General features: G+C 40.7%; 1 protein-coding gene across 1 annotated transcript in view; it reads left to right on the top strand.

The window, feature by feature from the left end:
* Positions 1-22300, top strand: part of rasef (RAS and EF-hand domain containing) — a 73558-nt gene extending 51258 nt beyond the window's left edge. Inside the window, exons 12-18 of the mRNA XM_072281576.1 lie at positions 8483-8623; positions 9447-9594; positions 11552-11633; positions 12249-12363; positions 14560-14679; positions 15537-15613; positions 18500-22300. Coding sequence (XP_072137677.1) covers positions 8483-8623; positions 9447-9594; positions 11552-11633; positions 12249-12363; positions 14560-14679; positions 15537-15613; positions 18500-18605 — 789 coding nt within the window. The 3' untranslated portion in view covers positions 18606-22300. The remainder of the gene's footprint in view (positions 1-8482; positions 8624-9446; positions 9595-11551; positions 11634-12248; positions 12364-14559; positions 14680-15536; positions 15614-18499) is intronic.
* The last annotated feature ends 268 nt before the right edge of the window (positions 22301-22568 follow it).

The following is a 22568-nucleotide window of genomic DNA, read 5'->3' as shown; positions in this document are numbered from 1 at the left end:
GGGATTTCCGAATTAGCTGGGGGAGCTTAGAGCAGTGTTTTTACACCTTGTAGAGTACTCTGCTGGGATTAGGGACAGAACCTGTGGCCTCTCTGACTACTTCCTGGATCTCCTTCCAGCAAGGCTTCTTGCCTGTGAACTCAACTGCAGGAGGAGGAGGAGGGATTTGGTAGGGTGCTATTGTGTCCTGGCTCTTGCTCCCTCTGAGAGTCACTGAGGGAGTTCTGAGCATGTAGATCCATCTCTCGTTTGGAGCTTGTGAGGTGCCTGCTATGTCTCTGTCCTTGCATCTGCTTGGGGAATCCATACGGGTTCACAATAAAGGCAACTCGTTTCCTGGCTCTCTCTCTCCTCCATCTTCTATGCCATTCTGCTCTGTGCAGTGTCATAAGCTTACTTCTGAGCTTGGCAAGTGGAGGTTTCTCTTCCTCACTCCCCCCCCTCCCCCCGTGCTATTAGTCAGAGATTGGAGCCCTTGATGCAGCAATGGTATGAGTTTCTGGGGAAAAATGAGGAAGGTGCAGGATAGATGTATTCCAAAAATGAAGAAATACTCAAATGGCAAAATAGTATAACCGTGGCTAACAAAGGGAAGGCAAAGCTAATGTAAAAGCAAAAGAGAGGGCATGCAACAATGCAAAAATTAGTGGTAAGACGCAGGATTAGGAAGCTTTTAAAAACCTATAGAGAGCAACTAAAAGAATGATTAGGAGGGAAAAGATGAAATATGATAACAAGCTAGCAAGCAATATCAAAGTGGATAGTAAAAGCTTTCTCGAGTATGTAAAAAAACAAAAAAATGAGAGATGAGAGTGGATATAGGACCGCTAGAAATGAAGCTGGAGAAATAATAATGGGGGACAAGGAGTTGGCAGATGAACTAAATGAGTATTTTGCAACACTGTGGAAGACACTACCAGTGTGCCAGATGTTGAAGGGTGCGAGGGAGGAGAAGTGAGTGCAGTTACTATTACAAGGAAGAAGGTGCTCAAAAAGCTGAAAGACTTAAGGTACATAAGTCACCCAGACCAGATGAACTGCACCCTAGGGTTCTGAAAGAGGTAGCGGTAGAGATCATGGAGATATTAGTAATGATCTTTCAAAAATCATTGGACTCTGGCATGGTACCAGGGGACTGGAAAATTGCAAATTTCACTCCACTGTTTAAGAAAGGAGAAAGGCAGCAGAAAGGAAATTATAGACCAGTTAACCTGATCTCAGTGGCTGGGAAGATGTTGGAGTCAACTGTTAAGGATGAGGTTATAGAGTACTTGGTGACACAGGATAAGATAGGACAAAGTCAGCATGGTCCCAGTGTTTAAGTTGTGTAAACTGCGGATCATACCTCGCACTAAGACCTAGCTGCTGCGAAGGGCTCGGGACCTAGTCCATGCCGCCCTGTAGCTCATTCTAGACTCAGATTTCGCTATGCAGCCCGAAGTTGCTCTCAAGCTCTTCAAATCAGCTCAGTGCCCAGAGCAATCCAACCTCACACCTGGGCCATTTGTATGGGCATCAGAACTCCTTTGCCCCGACTTCTTCTCTTGGTGCCCAGAGCGATCCAACCTTGCCCCCGGCCAGTTGTACGAGCACCGAGACTCCTCTACCCTGACTTCTCTCCAAATTGCTTATTCCATCTGCAGCGATTCTGTAACACATCAGCTTATCCCTTGAACTCGCCTTGCTATCACTCGCTCCCTCACTGTTTGTGGCAGTAATTTAACACAATTTACCTCAGTAAAGGTGTTTTCAGTGATACCGATTCCTTGTTTCCTTATTCCAATTTCACTGGAGCAAATTATTTAATATCCATCCCACTGATTTTTGTATTTATCCACTGGCTGCTGGATTTTCTGTATCACCATAGAGTATACTTAAGATGTTACTAGATGTGAAGCTCTTTGTCATTTTTTATTTGGTTATGGGAATATTAGATCCAGGAGCTGAATCCCCACCTCCCCACAGAGTAGATCATGTGGCCCTTTTGTACCACTTGACTTGTCATTGCAGTTGTTCTATCTCAGTGCTACTTCCAACAGTATCCATACTACTTTTGATTGCCGATGTGCCAAGAAATCTATCCATCTGTTTTGATTGAATACAATTACTGATGTATCACAGCCACCAAGAATACAGAATTCCAAAACTTCACCACTCTTTTAGTGAGATAAGGAACGATTTCTCCAGTCTTTAACAGCCTATGCCCCTAGTCCTAAATGGTTCAGTCAAGGGAAAACTCATCCTTGAAACTTGTCAGACAAGCCCCTTGAAAAAAGTCACAATTTTCAATGAAATCTTTTAAGTTCTCGAAAGAACATGTTTTCAGTCTGTTTAACCCCTTTTCTAACTAGTCTGAAAGTTTTTTGAGGAAGTTAGCAGGAAAGTTGATGAAGGCAAGGCAGGGGTTGTTGTCTACATGAATTTGACAAGGTCCCACATTGGGAGGTTGGTAAAGAAGGTTCAGTCGCTTAGCATTCAGGGTGAGGTAGTACATTGGGTTAGGTATTGGTTTTGTGAAAGAAGCCATAAGAGTGGTAGTAGATGGTTGCCTCTCTGAATGGAGGCCTCTGACTAGTGGAGTGGGTGACTAGGAATCGGTGTTGGGTTCATTATTGTTTGTTAACTATATCAGTGATCCCGATGATAATATGGTTAACTGGATCAGCAGATTTGTGGGTGACACCAAGACTGGGGGTGTCGTGGACAGTGACGAAGACTATCATGGATTGCAGAGGGATCTGGACCAGCTGGAAAATAGCCGCTGGAATTTAATGCAGATACTTGTGAGGAGCTGCACACCAACCAGGGTAGGTCTTACACAATGAATGGTAGGGCACTGAGGAGGATGGTAGAACAAAGGGATCTGGGAATACAGGTCCATAATTCATTGAAAATGGTGTTGCAGGTTGACAGGGTCATAAAGAAAGCTGTTGGCACATTGGCCCCCTGTACTCAGTACTTTGATTTATGGAGATGGGATGTTATGTTGAAGTTGTAAAAGACTTTGTTGAGGCCAAATTTAGAGTATTGTGTGCAGCTTTAGACACCTACCTACAGGAAAGATGTAAATAAGGTTGAAAGAGTACAGAAAAAATTACAAGGATGTTGCTGAGTCTGGAGTTGTATGGAAAGATTGAATAGGTCGGGACTTTATTCCTTGGAAAGTAGAAGATTGAGGGGAGATTTGATAGGGATGTACAACATGATGAAGGGTATAGACAGGGTAAATGCAAGCAGACATTTTCCTACTGAGGTTGGGTGGGAGTTCAAGGAGGTCATGGGTTAAGGGTGAAAGGTTTGAGGGGAAACTTCTTCACTCAGAGGGTGGTGAGAGTGTGGAACGAGTTGCCAGCGCAAGTGGTGCATGCGAGCTCAATTTCACTTGGCCTATCAGCAGCGTCGAGAGCTTTACCGAGAGGGATTTCTCGCAGGTCGGCAGCGGTTATTTAAAAAGGGAGCTTCGAGGGCGTTAATCCATTGTACATGGCCTGTCAGCGGCTATAACTGGAGCACCAATTGTGAGTTAAGTAGCAGGAAGGGTTCAGGCATAAAAGGGAGACACTGCCTAATGGAGCAGTCATCAAAGGAGCGGTCATCGATGTAAGTGATCTGAGGCAGAGTGGTAGGACTATGACTCATTCGGGCTTCGGCGATAACGGGTCGAGGCGAGGTAAGTTACCTCTGAGGAATAGAAACAGGAAGTAAGTGTGTGAGACCGGTGTTCTGTGCTGGGTGTCAGATATGGGAAGTCCGGGAGACTCCCACCTCCCGGACGGCCACATCCGCACCAGGTGCGTCGAGTTGCAGCTCTTTAGGGACCAGGTTAGCGAACTGGAGATACAGCTCAGTGACCTTCATCTGGTCAGGGAAATTGAGGAGGTGATAGAGAGGAGCTATAGGCAGATAGTCACACTGGGGCCTTGGGAAGGAGACAGATAAGTGGGTAACAGTCAGGAGAGAGAAGGGCAGGAGTCAGACACTAGAGAATATCCCGTGGCTGTCCCCCTTAACAATAAATACTCTTATTTGAGTACTGTTGGGGGGACAACCTACCTGGGGGAAGCAACAGCGGCTGAGCCTCTGGCACAGAGTCTGGCCCTGTGGCTCAGAAGGGTAGGGAAAGGAAGAGGATGGCAGCGGTGATAGGGGACTCTACAGTTAGGGGGTCAGACAGGCGATTCTGTGGACACAGGAAAGAAACGCGGACGGTGGTTTGCCTCCCAGGTGCCAGGTTCCGGGATGTTTCTGATCGCATCCACGATATCCTGAAGTGGGATGATGAACAGCCAGAGGTCGTGGTACATATTGGTACCAATGACAGAAGTAGGAAAAGGAAGTAGGTCCTGAAAACAGACTACAGGGAGTAAGGAAGGAAGTTGAGAAGCAGGATCTCAAAGGCAGTAATCTCGGGATTACTGCCTGTGCCACATGACAGTGAGAATAGGAATAGAGTGAGGTGGAGGATAAATGTGTGGCTGAGACATTAGAGCAGAGGGCAGGGATTCAGATTTCTGGATCATTGGGACCTCTTGGCGTAGGCGTGACCTGTACAAAAAGGACGGGTTGCACTTGAATCCCAGGGGGACCAATATCCTGGAGGGAGGTTTGCTAAGGCAAACTAGGGAGAGTTTAAACTAGAATTGTTGGGGGTGGGAACCAAACTGAAGAGACTGGGGAAGAGGCGGTTGGCTCACAAATAGAGAAAGCTTTTAGGCAGTGTGAAAGAGAGGATGGGCAGGTGATAGAGAAGGGACGCGCTCAGACTGATGGTTTGAGATGTGCCTATTTTAATGCACGAAGCATCATGAACAAAGCGGATGAGCTTAGAGCGTGGATCAGTATCTGGAGCTATGATGTTGTGGCCATTACAGAGACTTGGATGGCTCTGGGGTGGGAATGGTTACTTAGAGTGCCAGGCTTTAGGTGTTTCAGAAAGGACAGGGAGTGAGGCAAAAGAGGTGAGGGCGTGGCACTGCTGATCAGAGATAGTGTTACAGATGCAGAAAAGGAGGAAGTCATGGAGGGATTGTCTACTGAGTCTCTGTGTGTGGAAGTTAGAAACAGGAAGGGGTCAATAACTCTACTGGGTGGTTTTTATAGACCACTGAATAGTAACAGGGACATTGAGAAGCAGATAGGAAGACAGATTCTGGAAAAGTGTAATACTAACTGGGTTGTTGTGGTGGGAGATTTTAATTTTCCAAATATCGATTGGGAGTTTGTTAGTTGTGTTCAGGAAGGTTTCCTGACATAATATGTAGATAAGTCTACAAGAGGAGAGACTGTACTTGGTCTGGTATTGGGAAATGAACCTGGCCAGGTGTCAGGTCTCTCAGTGATAGAGCATTTTGGAGATGGTGATCTCAATTCTCTCTCCTTTACCATAGAATTGGAGAGGGATAGGAACAGACGAGTTAGGCAAGCGTTTAATTGGAGTAAGGGGAATTATGAAGCTATCAGGCAGGAACTTGGAAGCATAAATTGGGAACAGAGATTCTCAGGGAAATGTACGACAGACATGACAAATGTTCAGGGCTTATTTGTGTGGCGTTCTGCATAGGTATGTTCCAATGAGACGGAAAGGATGGTAGGGTACAGGAACCGTGGTGTACAAAGGCTGTTAAAAATCTAGTCGAAGAAAAGAAAAGCTTATAAAAGGTTCAAAAAACTAGGTAATGGCAGATATCTAGATGATTATAAGGCTAGCAGGAAGGAGTTTAAGAACGAAATTAGGAGAGTCAGGAGGGGCCATGAGAAGGCCTTGGCGAGCAGGATTAAGGAAAACCCCAAGACATTCTACAAGTATGTGAAGAGCCATTAGACAAGATGTGAGAAAATAGGACCAATTAAGTGCGACATTGGAAAAGTGGGTATGGAACTGGAGGAGATAGCTGAGGTACTTATTGAATACTTTGCTTCAGTATTCACTATGGAAAAGGATCTTCGCAATTGTAGGGATAACTTATAGCGGATTGAAAAGATTGAGCATATAGACACTAAGAAAGAGGATGTCCTGGAGCTTTTGGAACGCATCAAGTAGGATAAGTCTCCGGGACCTGACGAGATGTGCCCCAGGTTACTGTGGAAGGTGAGGGAGGTGATTACTGAGCCTCTGGCAATGATCTTTGCATCATCAATGGGGATGGGGGAAGGTTCCGGAGGATTGGAAGGTTGCAGATGTTGTTCCCTTATTCAAGAACGGGAGTAGAGATAGCCCAGGAAATTATCGACCAGTGAGTCTTACTTCTGTGGTTGGTAAGTTGATGGAAAAGATCCTGAGAGGCAGGATTTAAGAATATTTGGAGAGGCATAATATGATTAGGAATAGTCAGCATAGCTTTGTCAAAGGTAGGTCGTGCCTTACGAGCCTGATTGAATTTTTTGAGGATGTGACTAAACACGTTGATGAAGGTAGAGCAGTAGATGTAGTATATATAGATTTCAGCAAGGCATTTGATCAAGTATTCTATGCAAGGCTTATTGAGAAAGTTAGGAGGCATGGGATCCAAAGGGACATTGCTTTGTGGATCCAGAACTGGCTTGCCCACAGAAATCAAAGACTGGTTGTAGATGAGTCATATTCTGCATGGAGGTTAGTGACCAGTGGTGTGACTCTGGGATCTGTTCTGTGATCCCTTCTCTTTGTGATTTTTATCAATGACTTGAATGAGCAAGGGAAGGGATGGGTTAGTAAATTTGCTGATGACACAAAGGTTGGGCGTGTTGTGGACTGTGTGGAGGGCTGTCAGAGTTTACAGTGGGACATTGATAGGTTGCAAAACTGGGCTGTGAAGTGGCAGATGGAGTTCAACCCAGATAAGTGTGAGGTGGTTCATTTTGGTAGGTCAGATATGATGGCAGAATATAGTATTAATGGTAAGACTCTTGGCAGTGTGGAGGATTAGAGGGATCTTGGGGTCCGAGTCCACAGGACACTCAAACCTGCTGCGTAGATTGACTCTGTGGTTAAGAACGCATACGGAGCATTGGCCTTCATGAACTGTGGGATTGAGTTCAAGACCTGAGGGGTAATGTTACAGCTATATAGGACCCTGGTTAGACCCTACTTGGAGTACTGTGCTCAGTTCTGGTCACCTCACTACAGGAAGGATGTGGAAACCATAGAAAGGGTGCAGAGGAGATTTACAAGGATGTTGCCTGGATTGGGGAGAATGCGTTATGAGAATAGGTTGAGTGCACTTGGCCTTTTCTTCTTGGAGTGATGGAGGATAAGAGGTGACCTGATAGATGTGTACAAGATGATGAGAAACATTGATCGTGTGGATAGTCAGAGGCTTTTTCCCAGGGCTGAAATGGCTATCACAAGAAGGCACAGTTTTAAGGTACTTGGAAGCAGGTACAGAGGAGATGTCAGGGGTAAGTTTTTTTACGGAGAGAGCGGTGAGTGCGTGGAATGGGCTGCCGGCGATGGTAGTGGAGGCGGATACTATAGTGTCTTTTAAGAGACTCCTGGATGGGTTCATGGAGCTTAGAAAAATAGAGGGCTATGTGTAACCCTAGGTAATTTCTGAAGTAAGTACATGTTCGGCACAGCATTGTGGGCCGAAGGGCCTGTATTGTGCTGTAGTTTTTCTATGTTTCTATGTTAAAGAAAAGTTTGGATGGGTACATGGATGGGAGGATTATTGAGGGCTATGTTCTCAGTGCAGGTTAATGGTAGTAGGCAGCTTAAATAGCTCAGCATGGACTAGATGGGCTGAAGGGCCTGTTTCTGTTTTGTACTTTTCTATGACTCTAGATGACTCATTGGTACACACACTTCATGGTAAGTTATTCTTTGAGTAATAAGACCTCCTTATTCCTACACTCAAAGCCTAGTCATAATAGAGGCTAAAATACCATTTATTTTGATTGCTTGCTGTTTCCACTTGTTGGCCTTCAGTGACATGTGTACAGCACAAGAATGCTGTAGTCCCTTTGAATGTCAACACTAGTCTCTGTGCTTTTCCGTTTCATGCACCAAAGTGGAAGATGGCCTAGTTTTTGTGATTGTACACCCTTTTGCCGTTTTCTTGCTCACCCACTTGGTTTGTTTATATCTCCTTGGAGTCTGATTGAGTCTTACTCCATACTCCAAATCCCAGCCAGTTATTTGTTACTGCAGACGTGAGTAATTGGGGTCCAATCACTGGGCCCTTTAGAACCCTAGTAGCTGCAGCCTGCTGATATGAGAATATGTTCACTCCACTCTTTGTTCTCGATCCAATATCCTATTCTCAGTCCATATCAGTATATTACTGCAAAGTGTGTGTGCTGTAATCATTTCAGTATGCTACCATCAATTCTGTGTGTTCTATGTTAAAGCAACCTCTTACTTCCATAATTGGCTAATTAGTAATCAAACACAAATCTTCCAAACTTAGTTATTAGTAGCCAAAGCATACAAGTGCAATGCGTTAAATTAGCCGCTGAGGTGATGTGATGCCTCTGTAGGTCACAGTAGAATTGACTTGTTTTGTAGGTGCTTGAAATCCGGAATGAGGAAGTTTCCAGTCAGGATGGTACAAACACAGATGTGGAAATGGACGACTCCTACGCAGTGAACTGCAGGAATTCTGGAACATCTTCTGTACGGCGCTGTATCTCTGCATTTTCATCGCAAGTGAGGCCTGTTGCACATTCTTAAATGATACTTCACATCTGACTTGTATTTCTGTTTAACTGTAGACAAGTATAACAATTGTAATAAATAAACTTGCCCATGTCCTGGGGGTATGCTCTGTTCACAATTGGGCTGATGTTGATTTCATTGATGTCTGTAGTGACGCTCTCCTGGGTTGGGCAAAGAAAAATCAGCTATGTTCAGTTACTGTAAGTAATCATAGGGTGAAGTCAAAATAGGATTTAGTATAATAGTTAATTCTTTGTTCTCCTCCTTTCTCCCCCCCCCCCCCTGTCTTTGCAAAGTTAACTCGAGTGCTGAGACCTGGGACAGAAACTTGGGGAGTCTTCCATTTAATAGCTTATGGAAAGCTCTCAAAATGCAAGAGAATAATGGAGGAAAAAAAACTTCAGAAATGTTCTGAGCCTTGCAGATCAAGCTTAAATTAAAAATCTAGGCTTTTCATAAATGCAGTGGTGAGATTGTAGGGAGAATGAGGGTGTCGGAGATTGAAATGGTCATCAGTGTGAATTATTGGCTTCAGAGGAATGGAACAAATATATTGGAAAAGGTTTTGAATTTATTGTCTATTGGCCAACTTCTAAATGGATGTATGTTCTTATGTCTCACATTACATTCAAACTTTTGGGAGGGGGAGTAGTTTGTGAAATTCATCAGTTCTAAAGAAGTACAAACATTATGTCTACTTTCATCAAAATGGATATAGCAACAATTAAAACAAGCATTTGATTTATTTCTATTTTTGCTTTGCTCTCAATTAATTGGCTTTTGCAATAACCAGAATACTAATCTTGTTCTTCAGCCTAATAACACAGCAGGGAATTTTAAGACTCCCTCATCTAGCAAAGCCTTCAAGATTGTGCTTGCTGGAGATGCGGCTGTAGGCAAATCGAGCTTCCTTCTACGACTCTGCAAAAATGAGTTCCGTGGGAACACCAGTGCCACCTTGGGTATGTTTTCCCTCCAATCTTCTACAAATTTCTTTTCCCCTTTTGTTTCCTACCCACCCCAATATTCACACACACTTGAATGTTAGTTGAGCTTAATGTTAAAACTGCAGAGTTTTGGATAGCGCCTCTTTTTATCTCTGTAGTTGCATTGCTGAATAGAAGTTGTCATCTAGATTTCAATTGATTAGAGGGGAGAGATTTAATAGGAATCTGAGGCGCAACCTTTACACCCAGAGGGTGACTAGTATGTGAAATGATCTGCCAGAAGCAGGTATATTAGCAAAATGGATACATGGATAGGAAAAGTATAGATGGGTATGGAGCAAACACAACCACATAGGACTGGATTGAAGATCTTGTTTGTCATGGACCAGTGGGGCCAAAGGACCCATTTCTGTGTCATATGACTTTCAAAGCCATTCCCAAATTGATGGGACACAAGATCTGAGCATTTTCTGGGTGTTCTCATATTTATTTGCTTACATTTCAAAATGTTACTGTATCTTGTTATTGAGCTTTATTTAGGACTTGGGTAGAAACTGAACTTTTCTGTTGAACACTATGTCCTCTGAAGTTTAGCCACTGTGAGGAAATAGTTTGTTGTTGATAAGATTCCAGAAATTGGAATGAGATGGATGACCAAATATTCAGGAGATGTTGTCTGAGGTATAAATGTTGGAAGGAGATTTTTGTTCTTTAACTAGAGATACTTAATTTTATTGTACTTCTATATGAAATAGTATTTTACACCTGAAAGGTGTTATTTCCAAATGTTTCTAGTACTCCACCGGCAATGCAAAATGTGTCAGCTTTACTGTGTACTCAACCTTAGAATGGTCAAAGAATAGCACTAATTATTGATTTAAGGCTGATGATCTGTAGCTGTACTGTAAGTTTACAGTTGAATATATTTAGGAATACAAATTGCTTATCTATTAATGTCCTTAATATAATTGTTGGTTGTAAAATGTATGGAGATCTACTTCCATGATAAGGTCACACTCCGGTTGGAGGAGCAACACCTTGTATTCCGTCTGGGTAGCCTCCAACCTGGTGTCCCTCTATTCCCCATTCTCGTTTCCCTCTCTCGCCTTATCTCCTTACCTGCCCATCACCTCCCTCTGGTGCTCCTCCCCTTTCTTTCTTCCATGATTTTCCATTATTTCTTTCACCACCCAACTTCCCAGCTCTTCACCTCTCCCCTTCTCCTGGTTTTACCTATCACCTACCATCTTGTACTTCTCCCCCTCCTCTCCCTGTCCCACCTTCTTACTCTGACTTTATGGCTTTTTTCCAATCTTTATGAAGATCTCACCCCGAAACGTCGACTGTTTACTCTTTTCCATAGATGCTGCCTGCCTGCTGAGTTCCTCCAGCAGTTTGTGTGTGTTGCTTTGGATTTCCAGCATCTGCAGATTTTCTCTTATAGTATGGAGGTAGTTGATGTTATGGTAATGGTATCAAAAGGGGGAGATGTGTAAAGATTTGAATATTTAAGGGCACACAAGGGGATGCAAGACAGGAGGTGGCAAATATGCAAACTCTATAGATGACAGTGGAGTTCAGGATAGAGCAGAGGTCAGTGAAGCTGTGAACCAGTAGCTCTTTCATTGTGTTGGAGTTCATTAGATAGTGGAAATTGGAAGGATATTGTATCCAAATCAAAAGGTACTAAAAGCATAGACAAAAGTGTTTTAAAAGTAAACTTTTCTTTTAATGGACTACAGGGATCTTATGTGGTGAGTGAGCAGGTGAAGAGATTATAGAGGCAATGGAAAGGCAATATCCCAAAATGGACACTTCAGAAAAGCTAGGATTATTAAATTGCGCAGTAATGTTTGAAAGTGCAGGAAAGTGTGTGGTTACATTTCAGCTGCATATCGTTGATGTGCAAATTGATTCTGAATTGATAGGTAGCATTGAGCTCCATCATAATCCTGCATGCGCTTTCTTGCAGGAGTTGACTTCCAGATGAAAACTCTGGTTGTGGATGGAGAGCAAACAGTACTGCAGTTGTGGGATACTGCAGGCCAAGAAAGGTAATTCAGAAATATTCAACTATGAAATGATGGTATCTCTATTCCAAACCAAATACACACGCAACATGAACATTTCACGTTTCACCTAACCAGCTTCTGAGCAAAAGGGTCCTTGTCTTCTAATCATCTCAAGCCAGTAACCTGTAAATTTAATGATTTAACCTCTGATGTAATAATTCAAAAGAAACATCTTATTCTGTGTATTTTGTGTATTTTAGCTGGATGCAACAGTAAACCTGAGTCTAGAGGCTTAAAAATACTTGGAGTTTCCATTGTAGTCCTTTCTCCATGTGCATGTATGGTACAAGAAGTGTTTGGCTGCTTCAAGCTACTGGTATATTGTGAAAGTTTGCATGATTGCTAGAGATAGCACAGAAGGAGAATACAGATTGGATTTTTACCTTTAACTTCAAACTGATCATAGCTTCTATAAGAATGATATTTTGATAGTGTGTATCTGAAACTAATGTAGTTTCCTACCAAATATGAATTCACAAAAGAAAATTTTGAGTTTAATTGTTACATTGTAGGTTATGGTTGACAGTGTTTTAATTCAGTAGAATTAATGTTTTTTTCTAAAAAAGAAAAATAATGTGCCTACAAAATCTGTTTCAGATTTCGAAGTATTGCCAAGTCTTATTTTAGACGTGCAGATGGTGTTTTATTGCTGTATGATGTAACCTGTGAGAAAAGTTTCCTCAATGTACGCGAATGGGTAGACATGATTGAGGTGAGTATTAAAATACATTAATGTGTCTTTTGTATGGAAGGCATAGATTCAGACTTTGATCTATCACGTTTCCTTTTCCAATATGTCTAAATAATTTGACTGCATAGTTCCCATTTTTCCAATTAAAACATTATCTGGAAGGCGATTTGATAGCATTGGCAAAAGTAGGTAGGCCATATTCCTCTTATTTCACTGAAATTATTCCATCAAATCTTACCCTGGCTTTTCTGGCAGCTGCCTATAATTGGCACGGAGTGATTATTTTTCAAGGCGATTTCTGTTTATTTAACTTCATTCTGGAACTCCCTCTGAACTTGATAACCTGTGAAAATACACCTGCAAAAGTTAAGCACCCAAGCTATTGACCTGCTTCTGTAATAACATTTTTAGGAGGCTCACTGGAGCATCACCATACATAATAAAGGATCCTCCTTGTGCAAGGATGCATTGGATTGTGAAATTGTATGATTGATCATACAATGCTGTCAGAAAGGTGCACAGGGACTTGGGGGAAAGATAGAGAGGATATATATATGTAGAAGTTCTTCCAATTGGAAGACTGGCTGGAAAAGTCTGGACTCATCCACTTTGATGCATGTACATATGACAGGAGGTAGTTTTACTTTTCTTTTTAAGTGACAAGAGATTGATTTTTTTTCCCCCCAGATACCATGTATAGAAATCAACTGAAATTTAACACTTAGTGCGTAAAATGATTAGCAAGGCAAATTGTGTGTTGGCCCTGTGGGCAGGAGTGTTTGGCTACAAGACTAGAGTGATTCTCTGGTAAGATCACATCGTAATATTGTACACCAATTTGATCTAAGGAAGATCTGTAGTAGAGGGAGGAATGTTTAAGCTAACTGGGCCAGTGCTTTCTAGTTTAGAATAGTATATTCTGATCTTATTGAAGTGCACTGAACTCTTATAGAGTTTGACAGGGTAGAGACACGGGTGATATTTCCTCTGTTTGTGATGCCCAGAGCTAAGATTCAGTCTTAAAAACAAGGAGTTGGTCACTCAGTATCGAGGCAAGATGAATCATGTTTATTATCACTGGTATATGTCGTGAAGTCTGTTGTCTTTTCAGCAGCAGTACAATGCAATACATACATAAAAAATTGGCAGTATACATAAATTAGTGCAAAAAGAAAAATGTAGTGAGGTAGTGTTCATGGGTTCAATGTCCATTCAGAAATCGGATGCAGAGGCGAGGAAGCTGCTCCTGAATCCATCAGTGTGTGCCTTCAGGCTCCTGTCCCTCCTTCCAGATGGTAGTAATGAGAACAAGGCATGACCTGGGTGATGGGGGTCCTTAATGATGGATGCCACCTTTTTGAGACATTGCTCCTGGAAGAAGTCCTGGATACGACAGAGGCTAGTGCCTATGATGGAGCTGCCTAAGTTTCCAACACTCTGCAGCTTACTTTGATCCTGTGCAATGCCCCCCACCCCCCATATCAGATGGTGATGCAGCCAGTTAGAATGCTCTCCATGGTTTATCTGTAGAAATTCGAGTACGTCTTTGGTGACATACGAAATCTCCTCAAACTCCTATTGAAATATAGCTGCTGTTGTGCCGCCCATGTAGCTGGATCGATATGTTGGGTCCAGGATAGATCGTCAGAGATGTTGACACCCAGGAGCCTGAAATTGTTCACTCTTTCCACTTCTGATCCCTCGATGAGGACTCGTGTGTGTTTCCTCTTCTTACCCTTTCTGAAGTCCGCAATCAGTTCTTTGGTCATACTGACGTTGAGTGCAAGATTGTAGCTGCGATATCACTTAGCTAGCTGTTGTATCTTGCTCCTGTACGCCCTCTCGTCACCATCGGAAATTCTGCCAACAATAGTTGTGTTATCAGCAAGTTTATAGATGGCAGTTGAGCTGTGCACACAGTCATGGGTGTAAAAATCTTACTCAATAAACCTTTGGACCATCGGGCCATAGAGGCTGAATCACTGAATAAATTCAAACCTTAGATCAATAGATGTTTAGCTGTTTGGGGAATTGAGTTGGAATTGTCTGACCTTGAGTTTGAGGGGATGCATGACCTCTTTATATATGTTCTTTTGTCCAAAATCCAACATGCTACATTAGCTATTCACTTGTGCTCATTGTGACACTTTACATTCTGAGGATTGTTCAAAAAAAATAATGTTTTGACGGTCATATTATCCATTTTTTTCCTTAAAGGGTTCAGCCAGTGAAACCATACCCATTATGTTGGTGGGGAACAAGGTAGACTTGAGGAAAAAAGCAACGCAAGAGGGGCAAAAATGCATCCCCACCATTTACGGGGAGAAACTGGCTATGGTGAGAATTTGAATTATTGAAAGCCTTGTTTTAAATCTATAGGGGTAGAGTGTTGAAGCAGAAAAATATACTTTTGTTTTCATAATTTTGATATAATACATTTAGAATTTATTAACTTGAATTACACATTTTTTTTAATATAGTGTGGCATGTTTTAGCTCAGTCCCAGCAATTCTCCCAAAATTTAACTAGGAAAATCTTAAAAAAAAAATGTTTTGCTTTTGCAAACTGTGTAGTTTTATTGCGTTGCTGAGCTATAGTCCAGACTCCTCTAGTGGACGACAATCATTTGAAGTTTCTCAAAGGGGCAGAACTGCTGCTTTGTAGTCCCAGCGACCCAGATTTGATCTTGACCTCCTGTAGTGTCTGTGAAGTTTGCATGTTCTCCCTGTGGCTCCATGGGTTTTCATTGGTGCTGTAGTTTTCTCCCATTTCTCAAGGATGTCTGATAGTTGGTTAAATGTCGACTGAATCTCCCTAGCTCATAAGTGAGTGCTAGAATTGGTGGGGGTTGGGGGAAGGGGAATTGATGGAAATGTGGGGCAAATAAAGTGGGATTAATGTTAGTGAATGCATGTTGTGGGTGGAAAGACTTATTATTTTGTGGAAGTACTCCGATTCCAGGGCACACAGTTCAGCAAGAAACAAAGGAAATACATATCATTTCATCAAACTTCTTTTAATCTACATTACATCTTCATCTACATCTTCAATTTACATCTCCTTTTGTAGTTCTAGATCTAAGACTGACACTGATGCAGGGTACTGTTGTGCAGTAATTTAGTACTGAATCATCCTTTGGTGTTTCAAGGAAATGAACAATATTCATTTATCTCTAATTTTTTTTTCATTGACAGACCTACAACGTGCTATTCTGTGAAACCAGTGCCAGGGAAGGTGCGAATATTATCGAAGCAGTCCTTCACCTTGCTAGGTAATCACTGATTTTACTAAGTATAATGACAAGTCCAAAAGCAAGTACTATTACTGGGAAAGGGTGCCCTTTGAGCTAAAAGGAATGAAAAGGAAAACAGTGCATTTTTCCTGTAAGGCGATCAGACCTATAATTGACCAGGATGTACTTAATAGAGAGGGAGCGAGTTAGAGTTGAGAAAAGTTTTGGCCTGCCAAAAGCATATTGCAGTTTTTCTTCTTTTAATGTGAGCTGTCAAATGTAGAGACATGATATTCTAATGTTGCAAGTTAATAATTTGCTGGCCTGAAATAAATGTATGGTGGTTATTTTGATCATTGTTAGCAGTGAGTTCACTATTCTGTTCATTCAATCAAACAAGGTCTATATCCATAAATACTGTAGCTTCATGTCCTCCATCGCTGTAGAATATTGAGAATATTTTTCATTCTGTAGTGATCAATTGAATGCACTTCTAAATTTTACTCATAACATTCATCATTAAAAATGTAATTCGGTGTTAGAAACCATAGAAAAACTACAGCACAGAAACAGGCCTTTTGGCTCTTCTTGGCTGTGCCGAACTATTTTCTGCCTAGTCCCACTGATCTGCACATGGACCATATCCCTCCATACACCTCCATCCATGTACCTGTCCAATTTATTCTTAAATGTTAAAAAAAGAACCCGCATTTACCACCTCGTCTGGCAGCTCATTCCATACTCCCACCACTCTCTGTGTGAAGAAGCCCCAACTAATGTTCCCTTTAAACCTTTCCCCCCCCACCCTTAACCCATGTCCTCTGGTATTTTTCTCCCCTTGCCTCAGTGGAAAAAGCCTGCTTGCATTCACTCTATCTATACCCATCATAATTTTATATACCTCTATCAAATCTCCCCTTATTCTTCTACGCTCCAGGGAATAAAGTCCTAACCTATTCAACCTTTCTCTGTAACTGAGTTTCTCAAGTCCCGGCAACATCCTTGTAAACCTTCTCTGCACTCTTTCAACCTCATTAATATCCTTCCTGTAATGGTGACCAAAACTGAACACAATACTCCAGATTCGGCCTCACCAATAACTTATACAACCTCATCATAACATTCCAGCTCTTACACTCAATACTTTGATTAATAAAGGCCAATGTACCAAAAGCTCTCTTTATGACCCTATCTACCTGTGACGCCACTTTTAGGGAATTTTGTATCTGTATTCCCAGATCCCTCTGTTCTACTGAACTCCTCAGTGCCTTACCATTTACCCTGTATGTTCTACCTTGGTTTGTCCTTCCAAAGTGCAACACCTCACACTTGTCTGTATTAAACTCCATCTGCCATTTTTCAGCCCATATTTCCAGCTGGTCCAAGTCCCTCTGCAGGCTCTGAAAAACGTTCCTCACTGTCCACTACACCTCCAATCTTTGTATCATCAGCAAATTTGCTGATCCAATTTACCACATTATCACCCAGATCATTGATATAGATGACAAATAACAATGGACCCAGCACTGATCCCTGTGGCACACCACTAGTCGCAGGCCTCCACTCTGAGAAGCAATTCTCTACTACCACTCTTTGGCTTCTTCCATTGAGCCAATGTCTAATCCAATTTACCACCTCTCCATGTATACCTCGCGACTGAATTTTCCTAACTAACCTCCCATGCGGGACCTTGTCAAAGGCCTTACTGAAGTCCATGTAGACAACATCCGATGTTTGTTCTCTTTTGCATGCACACTGGTTGTCCACTGTGTTTGTGTGGCCTTTCATTTTGGTTATTGGATTTTTGAGTATGCCCACAAGAAAATGAATCTCAATGTTTTATATGGTGGACAAATGCCTACTTTGATAATAAATTTGCTTTGATCTTTTTACCATTTTGACTTGTTTCTCAAATAATTAGCTGCTTTGTGTGTGTTTGTGTGTATTTATACACATGCATATATTTGAATTTATGCTAAAGATTCCTCACAAATCTGTTCTGAAAGGGCCCTTCTCATATTTTTCCGTGGAGCCTTTCAAGAAAGTACCTGAATCCTACACTATCCTTTCCAACACAGTCGCAATTGAGAGTAGGATGTATTCCACTGTTAATATTGATTCATTATCTGTGACACCTGAGTAATGATTTTGCCCGTTAATTTTTGAATGACCTTCAGATTATTAAACTGACTATCTCAATAGTTTATAGGAGAACTTTGAGGGTGCTTTAGTATTGAACACCTATTAACACCTTCCTAATTTCTTGTGCAAATCTTACTTGGTACACTGAAGGCATTTCTGCAGGTGATCTGTTTAATTTGTGTTTTTTTTCTTGGATTTGCCTCATAGCTTAATTATCAATTGGTTATTTCTATCTTTGAGATTTAATTATGCCTACAGAGGTTCGAAATGTTAATGTGATGAAATGATGTTCCGCTTTTGGCACACAGAGTAAGTAATATCACTTTCTACGCCAAGGTTGCAGAGTTAGAGTAAGAATTGTCCTGCCCTGTTTTACAGTGTAGTGCTGTGCTCCCAATCTTCCAAATTAACCAGTCAAAGTTAAATCTACAACAGTTCTGTGTTGTAGGACTCTTTCTGCTCAGCATGAAAAACTAATTTCCCTTGTCGAGTATTATAAGAAGGCGCCAGCCCATGTAACCTTTGCAGAAATGTTTATAGTTTCTACAAGCATCAAGAAGGTATAGTTGGATTTGAACCTTGGAAGAAATAGATGAAGTCCTAATCTCTTGCTTTCCCAATCAGTTGTTTGATATTGAGGATGGCGCTCAGTGAGATGGATCTGGATTCATCCAGTTTTCAATCCAAATTATTACGGTAAACTAATTATCAGTTGTAATTGTAACAACCAACAGATTAATGAATGTGCCCTGTTTTCACATCTCTCACTAATTCATTCCACAGGGAAGTGAGGAAGAAAGGTGACAGAATGAAAGTGGATTCTGTAACTAATTTGTCCAGCACGCAGTTGAGCAAGAAACCATCTATGAGAAACTGCTGCACTACTTAAAAACTATGAAGTCAATAACTGAAGTGCACAATACTTGGCATGTTTGTATTTATTTTATAATCAAGATACATTATTTAGCACTTTTTGGAAGTTTGAAATATGAATGTCATAAAAATGAAGTTGAAATATGAAGATTTGAACAAGTGAAGATGCCAGCTGAAAACAAGATTAAGTGCAAATTGGAAATAAAATGCTGTTAACTGTTTATTCAGCAAGTAATGGGACTAATCTGCCTCCGTGGCCAATGTATGAGCTAATAATATGGCTTTTTCTAAACTAATGATCTCCGTGATTGTTTTTATATACTGGTCTTACTTTCATTTCATGTTTAAAGATATTTTGAATAATATGGCTGCTTTTTAAGGCTATTTTGGCTCCTGTTACCTCCCTAGACCTATTTATTCTTTTGGAAAATTAATGCATACTCAAGCTTTACAGACCATTTTACAGCACTTATTGTAAATAAAAGTTATTTTTGTGACATAGAATGTTATATGTATTAAATGATGCATTACATTAAAGTAGTGGTTGTGAATATTTAATATTTTAGCATTTGTTTAAAAAGGGACTGATCAGTTTTCTCTGCAGCAACTTGATGACTTCCTTTTCCTGGTGTTTTGAGGTTGATATGCCATGTGTACTTTCTCTCACCCTCCTGGTGATTATCCTTGGATGATGTGATGTAGAAAAGATGACAACTATCTACTTTTGGGAGTGGTAGTGTTACAATGAAAATACATGATGGCTTCTGACCCTTACATTCTCCCTTAAACCCTCACATTTCTCTCTCGCCCTCGTCCACAACACTTCACTCTCTGCATCGTCTCATTGTATTTTTTTAACTCCCGTCCTCCATTTTAATTTCTCTGCTTAGCTGTAGAATTCCCTCGCTCTTTTCAATGTTGTGATGTACTCATTGCTCTGATTAACCACAGTGTGAAAGATACAAATATAATAAATGTCCTCTAAATTCCACCTCCACCAGGAATATACATTTATATTGTCCCTTTAATGTAAAAATACATTGGGAGGCCAAACTCAGTGAAAGAATGGGTGAAAGGACAAAGAGGGAAACACTAAAGGGTAACTAAAATCTTGGTCACAGAGTTTAAGGGAAATCATGTGAGAGAAGGGAAGTAGGAAAGATTTTTTTTATTTGAAGGCATTAATTGGAGCAAGGGAGTTGAGAATCTAAACAGGAGGAAGGGCACTCTAAATCCGAGACACTAAGGGATGGGGACCTATTGGGAATTACGTGCAGGGTATTGGCAGTGTGTTCGAGTAGACTGTGTGAAAGGCAGAGGACCGATGAAGCAGCCAGGTGTCTGTGTTTAAAGATTTGATTGAGGGATTAAGTTGCAAAATGTTTGAGGCACAAATGGTCTTTCTCTGCTCAAAAACGTTCTGGTAATGAAAACAGACATTTATTTGTGATGGTGAGGATAGCATATTGTGTTTCAGACTGGGAAGGTAAAAGATCAGCTTTTTATTGCTTGAAATCAAGGAAGTTGTTGCTAGCTCTTTTGAATAGCTGAGCAAGGAGAGGCAATATCCTTGACTTGGATAGCATGGGAGTTTGGGATGATTGATGGTTGGGTGGGTATATTAATACAGACACTGGGCGTATCTATCTGAAAAATGGCAAGATCTCCTCATAATCAAAATAATCAACTCTTAAAAGCTGTGTAACTAACTTGGAGTTGTCCTGACTATATCACCATATAATTTACTGTTCAGAGTGAAAGCAACTGTTATTGGTCCACCCCCTTGGCTTTTCAATGCCAAGGCCATATTTCAAATATTTGGACCATACTGTTATATTGGTTGTTTTCTATATCCTGATTAGTTAAAATGTTGTCCTAAATGGTTAAAGAGACACAGCCTGACTCTGAAATGACTAAGTAATGTTGTAGTATTGTAACCTTTTGGATCTGGCTGCTTCCATAATGCAGTAGTCTATTGATTGGAGGGGGTGGGTTGTGGAAGGTCTACTAAGACATTTGGGAATCGTATGGTGTGATACTAATTATGCACACTTTGTTGTAATTGTGTTGTAATCCTACTCCTGCTGAAGTTATTTCAGTTAACTTTATTATACCAAAAGATGGACCATCCAAGGAGCATTTAAGAAATGCGCCTCAATTCATGTTACTGACATTTGCACTCAATCATTTATTTACATGGCTTTGTAAGAGGTATCTACAATATTCTGATGCTTGTGTTATTTCATGGCTTTTTGTATCTGCATTTTTTGACAACTTACATAAGATGCTTATTTCAGAGATTTGTGAAATAGCCAGTGATAACTGTTCTCTTTGGTTGCTTGTAATCCAATTAGTCTTGATAATTACTTTGCTAGTTAACAGTAATGTCAATAGCGCAATAAGTCAATAGCAAATGGGTATGTTTTGTAAAACTGATAGTTCCTTAATGTCAACATTTTTTCAAATATTACAAAAACCTGTTAAGATGTAATCCTAGCCCTTTGGGTATAAAGTTGAAAACATGGATGAAGATTTAAATTTTGTAACAAATGTCAACATGAAGGGGCTTGCTTCTAATCTCTGTTGCCTTTGCATTGTAAGATTGTGTGAAATAGCAGAAGAAATGGGTGAGCATATATTATGGTGTATTCAAAAAAATCCAACATGTTAGGTACTACATGCGAGTGTGAGGAAATTATTGAATCAGTTGTGGTATTCACATTTGCTTTGTACATGATCTCCAAGACACTGTCCATAATTATGGATTAATGAGTTTGGGTTGCAGGAGCCCCAAATAAACATAAAACTACTAGAAATTGAAGGGAGACTTAAGACATACAGTCCCACAAACTTGTTCTACTTCTCAGTATGATCATACCTGAACTGCTCTTTTTCCTTGGCTCCACTTTCCCTTCTCATCCCTTTTGATCCTTCTGTCTTTTCAAGATCTGTTTCAATCATTTTCAAAGATTCCACATTCATGGCCTTTAAGGAAAGAACTCTCCCCGCTTCTCCCAGCCTTGAACAGGCATCACCTTACTGTAGGACTAACCTCTAGTTCCAGACCTTCCCATCAGGTAACCTCCACTCTTGTGTTTAAATAAGATAACCTTCTTAAATCCACATAGTACAAGGCCAATTAACTCAATTGTTTTTCCATGTGTTGTGATTCTTCAAACAAATGTGTGATCTTCCCTTTATATTCATTTATGTTTTTCTGTTGAGATCGCATCAGACAGGAAAATCATGTGGTGTGCCTCTTAGTAATGTAACATTGGCAAATATGTGGTCTGCTCAGTCAACTTACTCTGAAATGTAAGTAATCCAGGTGCTTGCTGAATAAATGTTTTTCTCCTTTGGGTGCATTGTATGTCTTTTGCCTTCATCCTAGTAGTTTGCTATTGAACTTTCCTCATGAGAAGACCAGAACTGCACACAACAATTGAACTGCTATTTTTCTAAAGCCCTGTACACTTACCTACTTAAACTGGTAAATTGGTTAAACTGATTTATTATTATCACAGGCATTGGGGATTTTCCTGGAGTTAAGAATAGCATAATTGTGGATGAATTAAAATGTGAACCAGTCTTCAGGAAATAAAACCTGGTCACAATTTAACTTTGACTGAGAGCTTAAGGATAATGAATCAGAATCAGGTTTGTTATCACCGGCATGTGACGTGAAATTTTGTTAACCTAGCAGCAGCAGTTCAATAGAAGAAAATAAATAAATTTCAGTATGTGTGAAACTGGTTTCGCTATCAACGTAATTCTGCGAATTTATCTGATTATATTCAAAATGTTAAAGATGAGTAGGTAATTGTAGCCATTGAAGCTGCAATTAATTATTTATTGTTATCTTTACATTTAAAAAGTATAAAACATCGGGTCAGGTGAGTGATATTTTCTTAGACTTTCTCTCATGAAGGTCTGGTTTATGAATAAAGATTTTTACATTTTCTGCTTATAGAGCTTTGAG

This window comes from Mobula birostris, chromosome 17 (genome assembly GCF_030028105.1).
Source record: "Mobula birostris isolate sMobBir1 chromosome 17, sMobBir1.hap1, whole genome shotgun sequence".
NCBI classification, from domain to species: Eukaryota; Metazoa; Chordata; class Chondrichthyes; order Myliobatiformes; family Myliobatidae; genus Mobula; species Mobula birostris.
The sequence above is the reverse complement of the archived record's forward strand: the minus strand, read 5'-3'. Positions and strand labels throughout refer to the sequence as shown.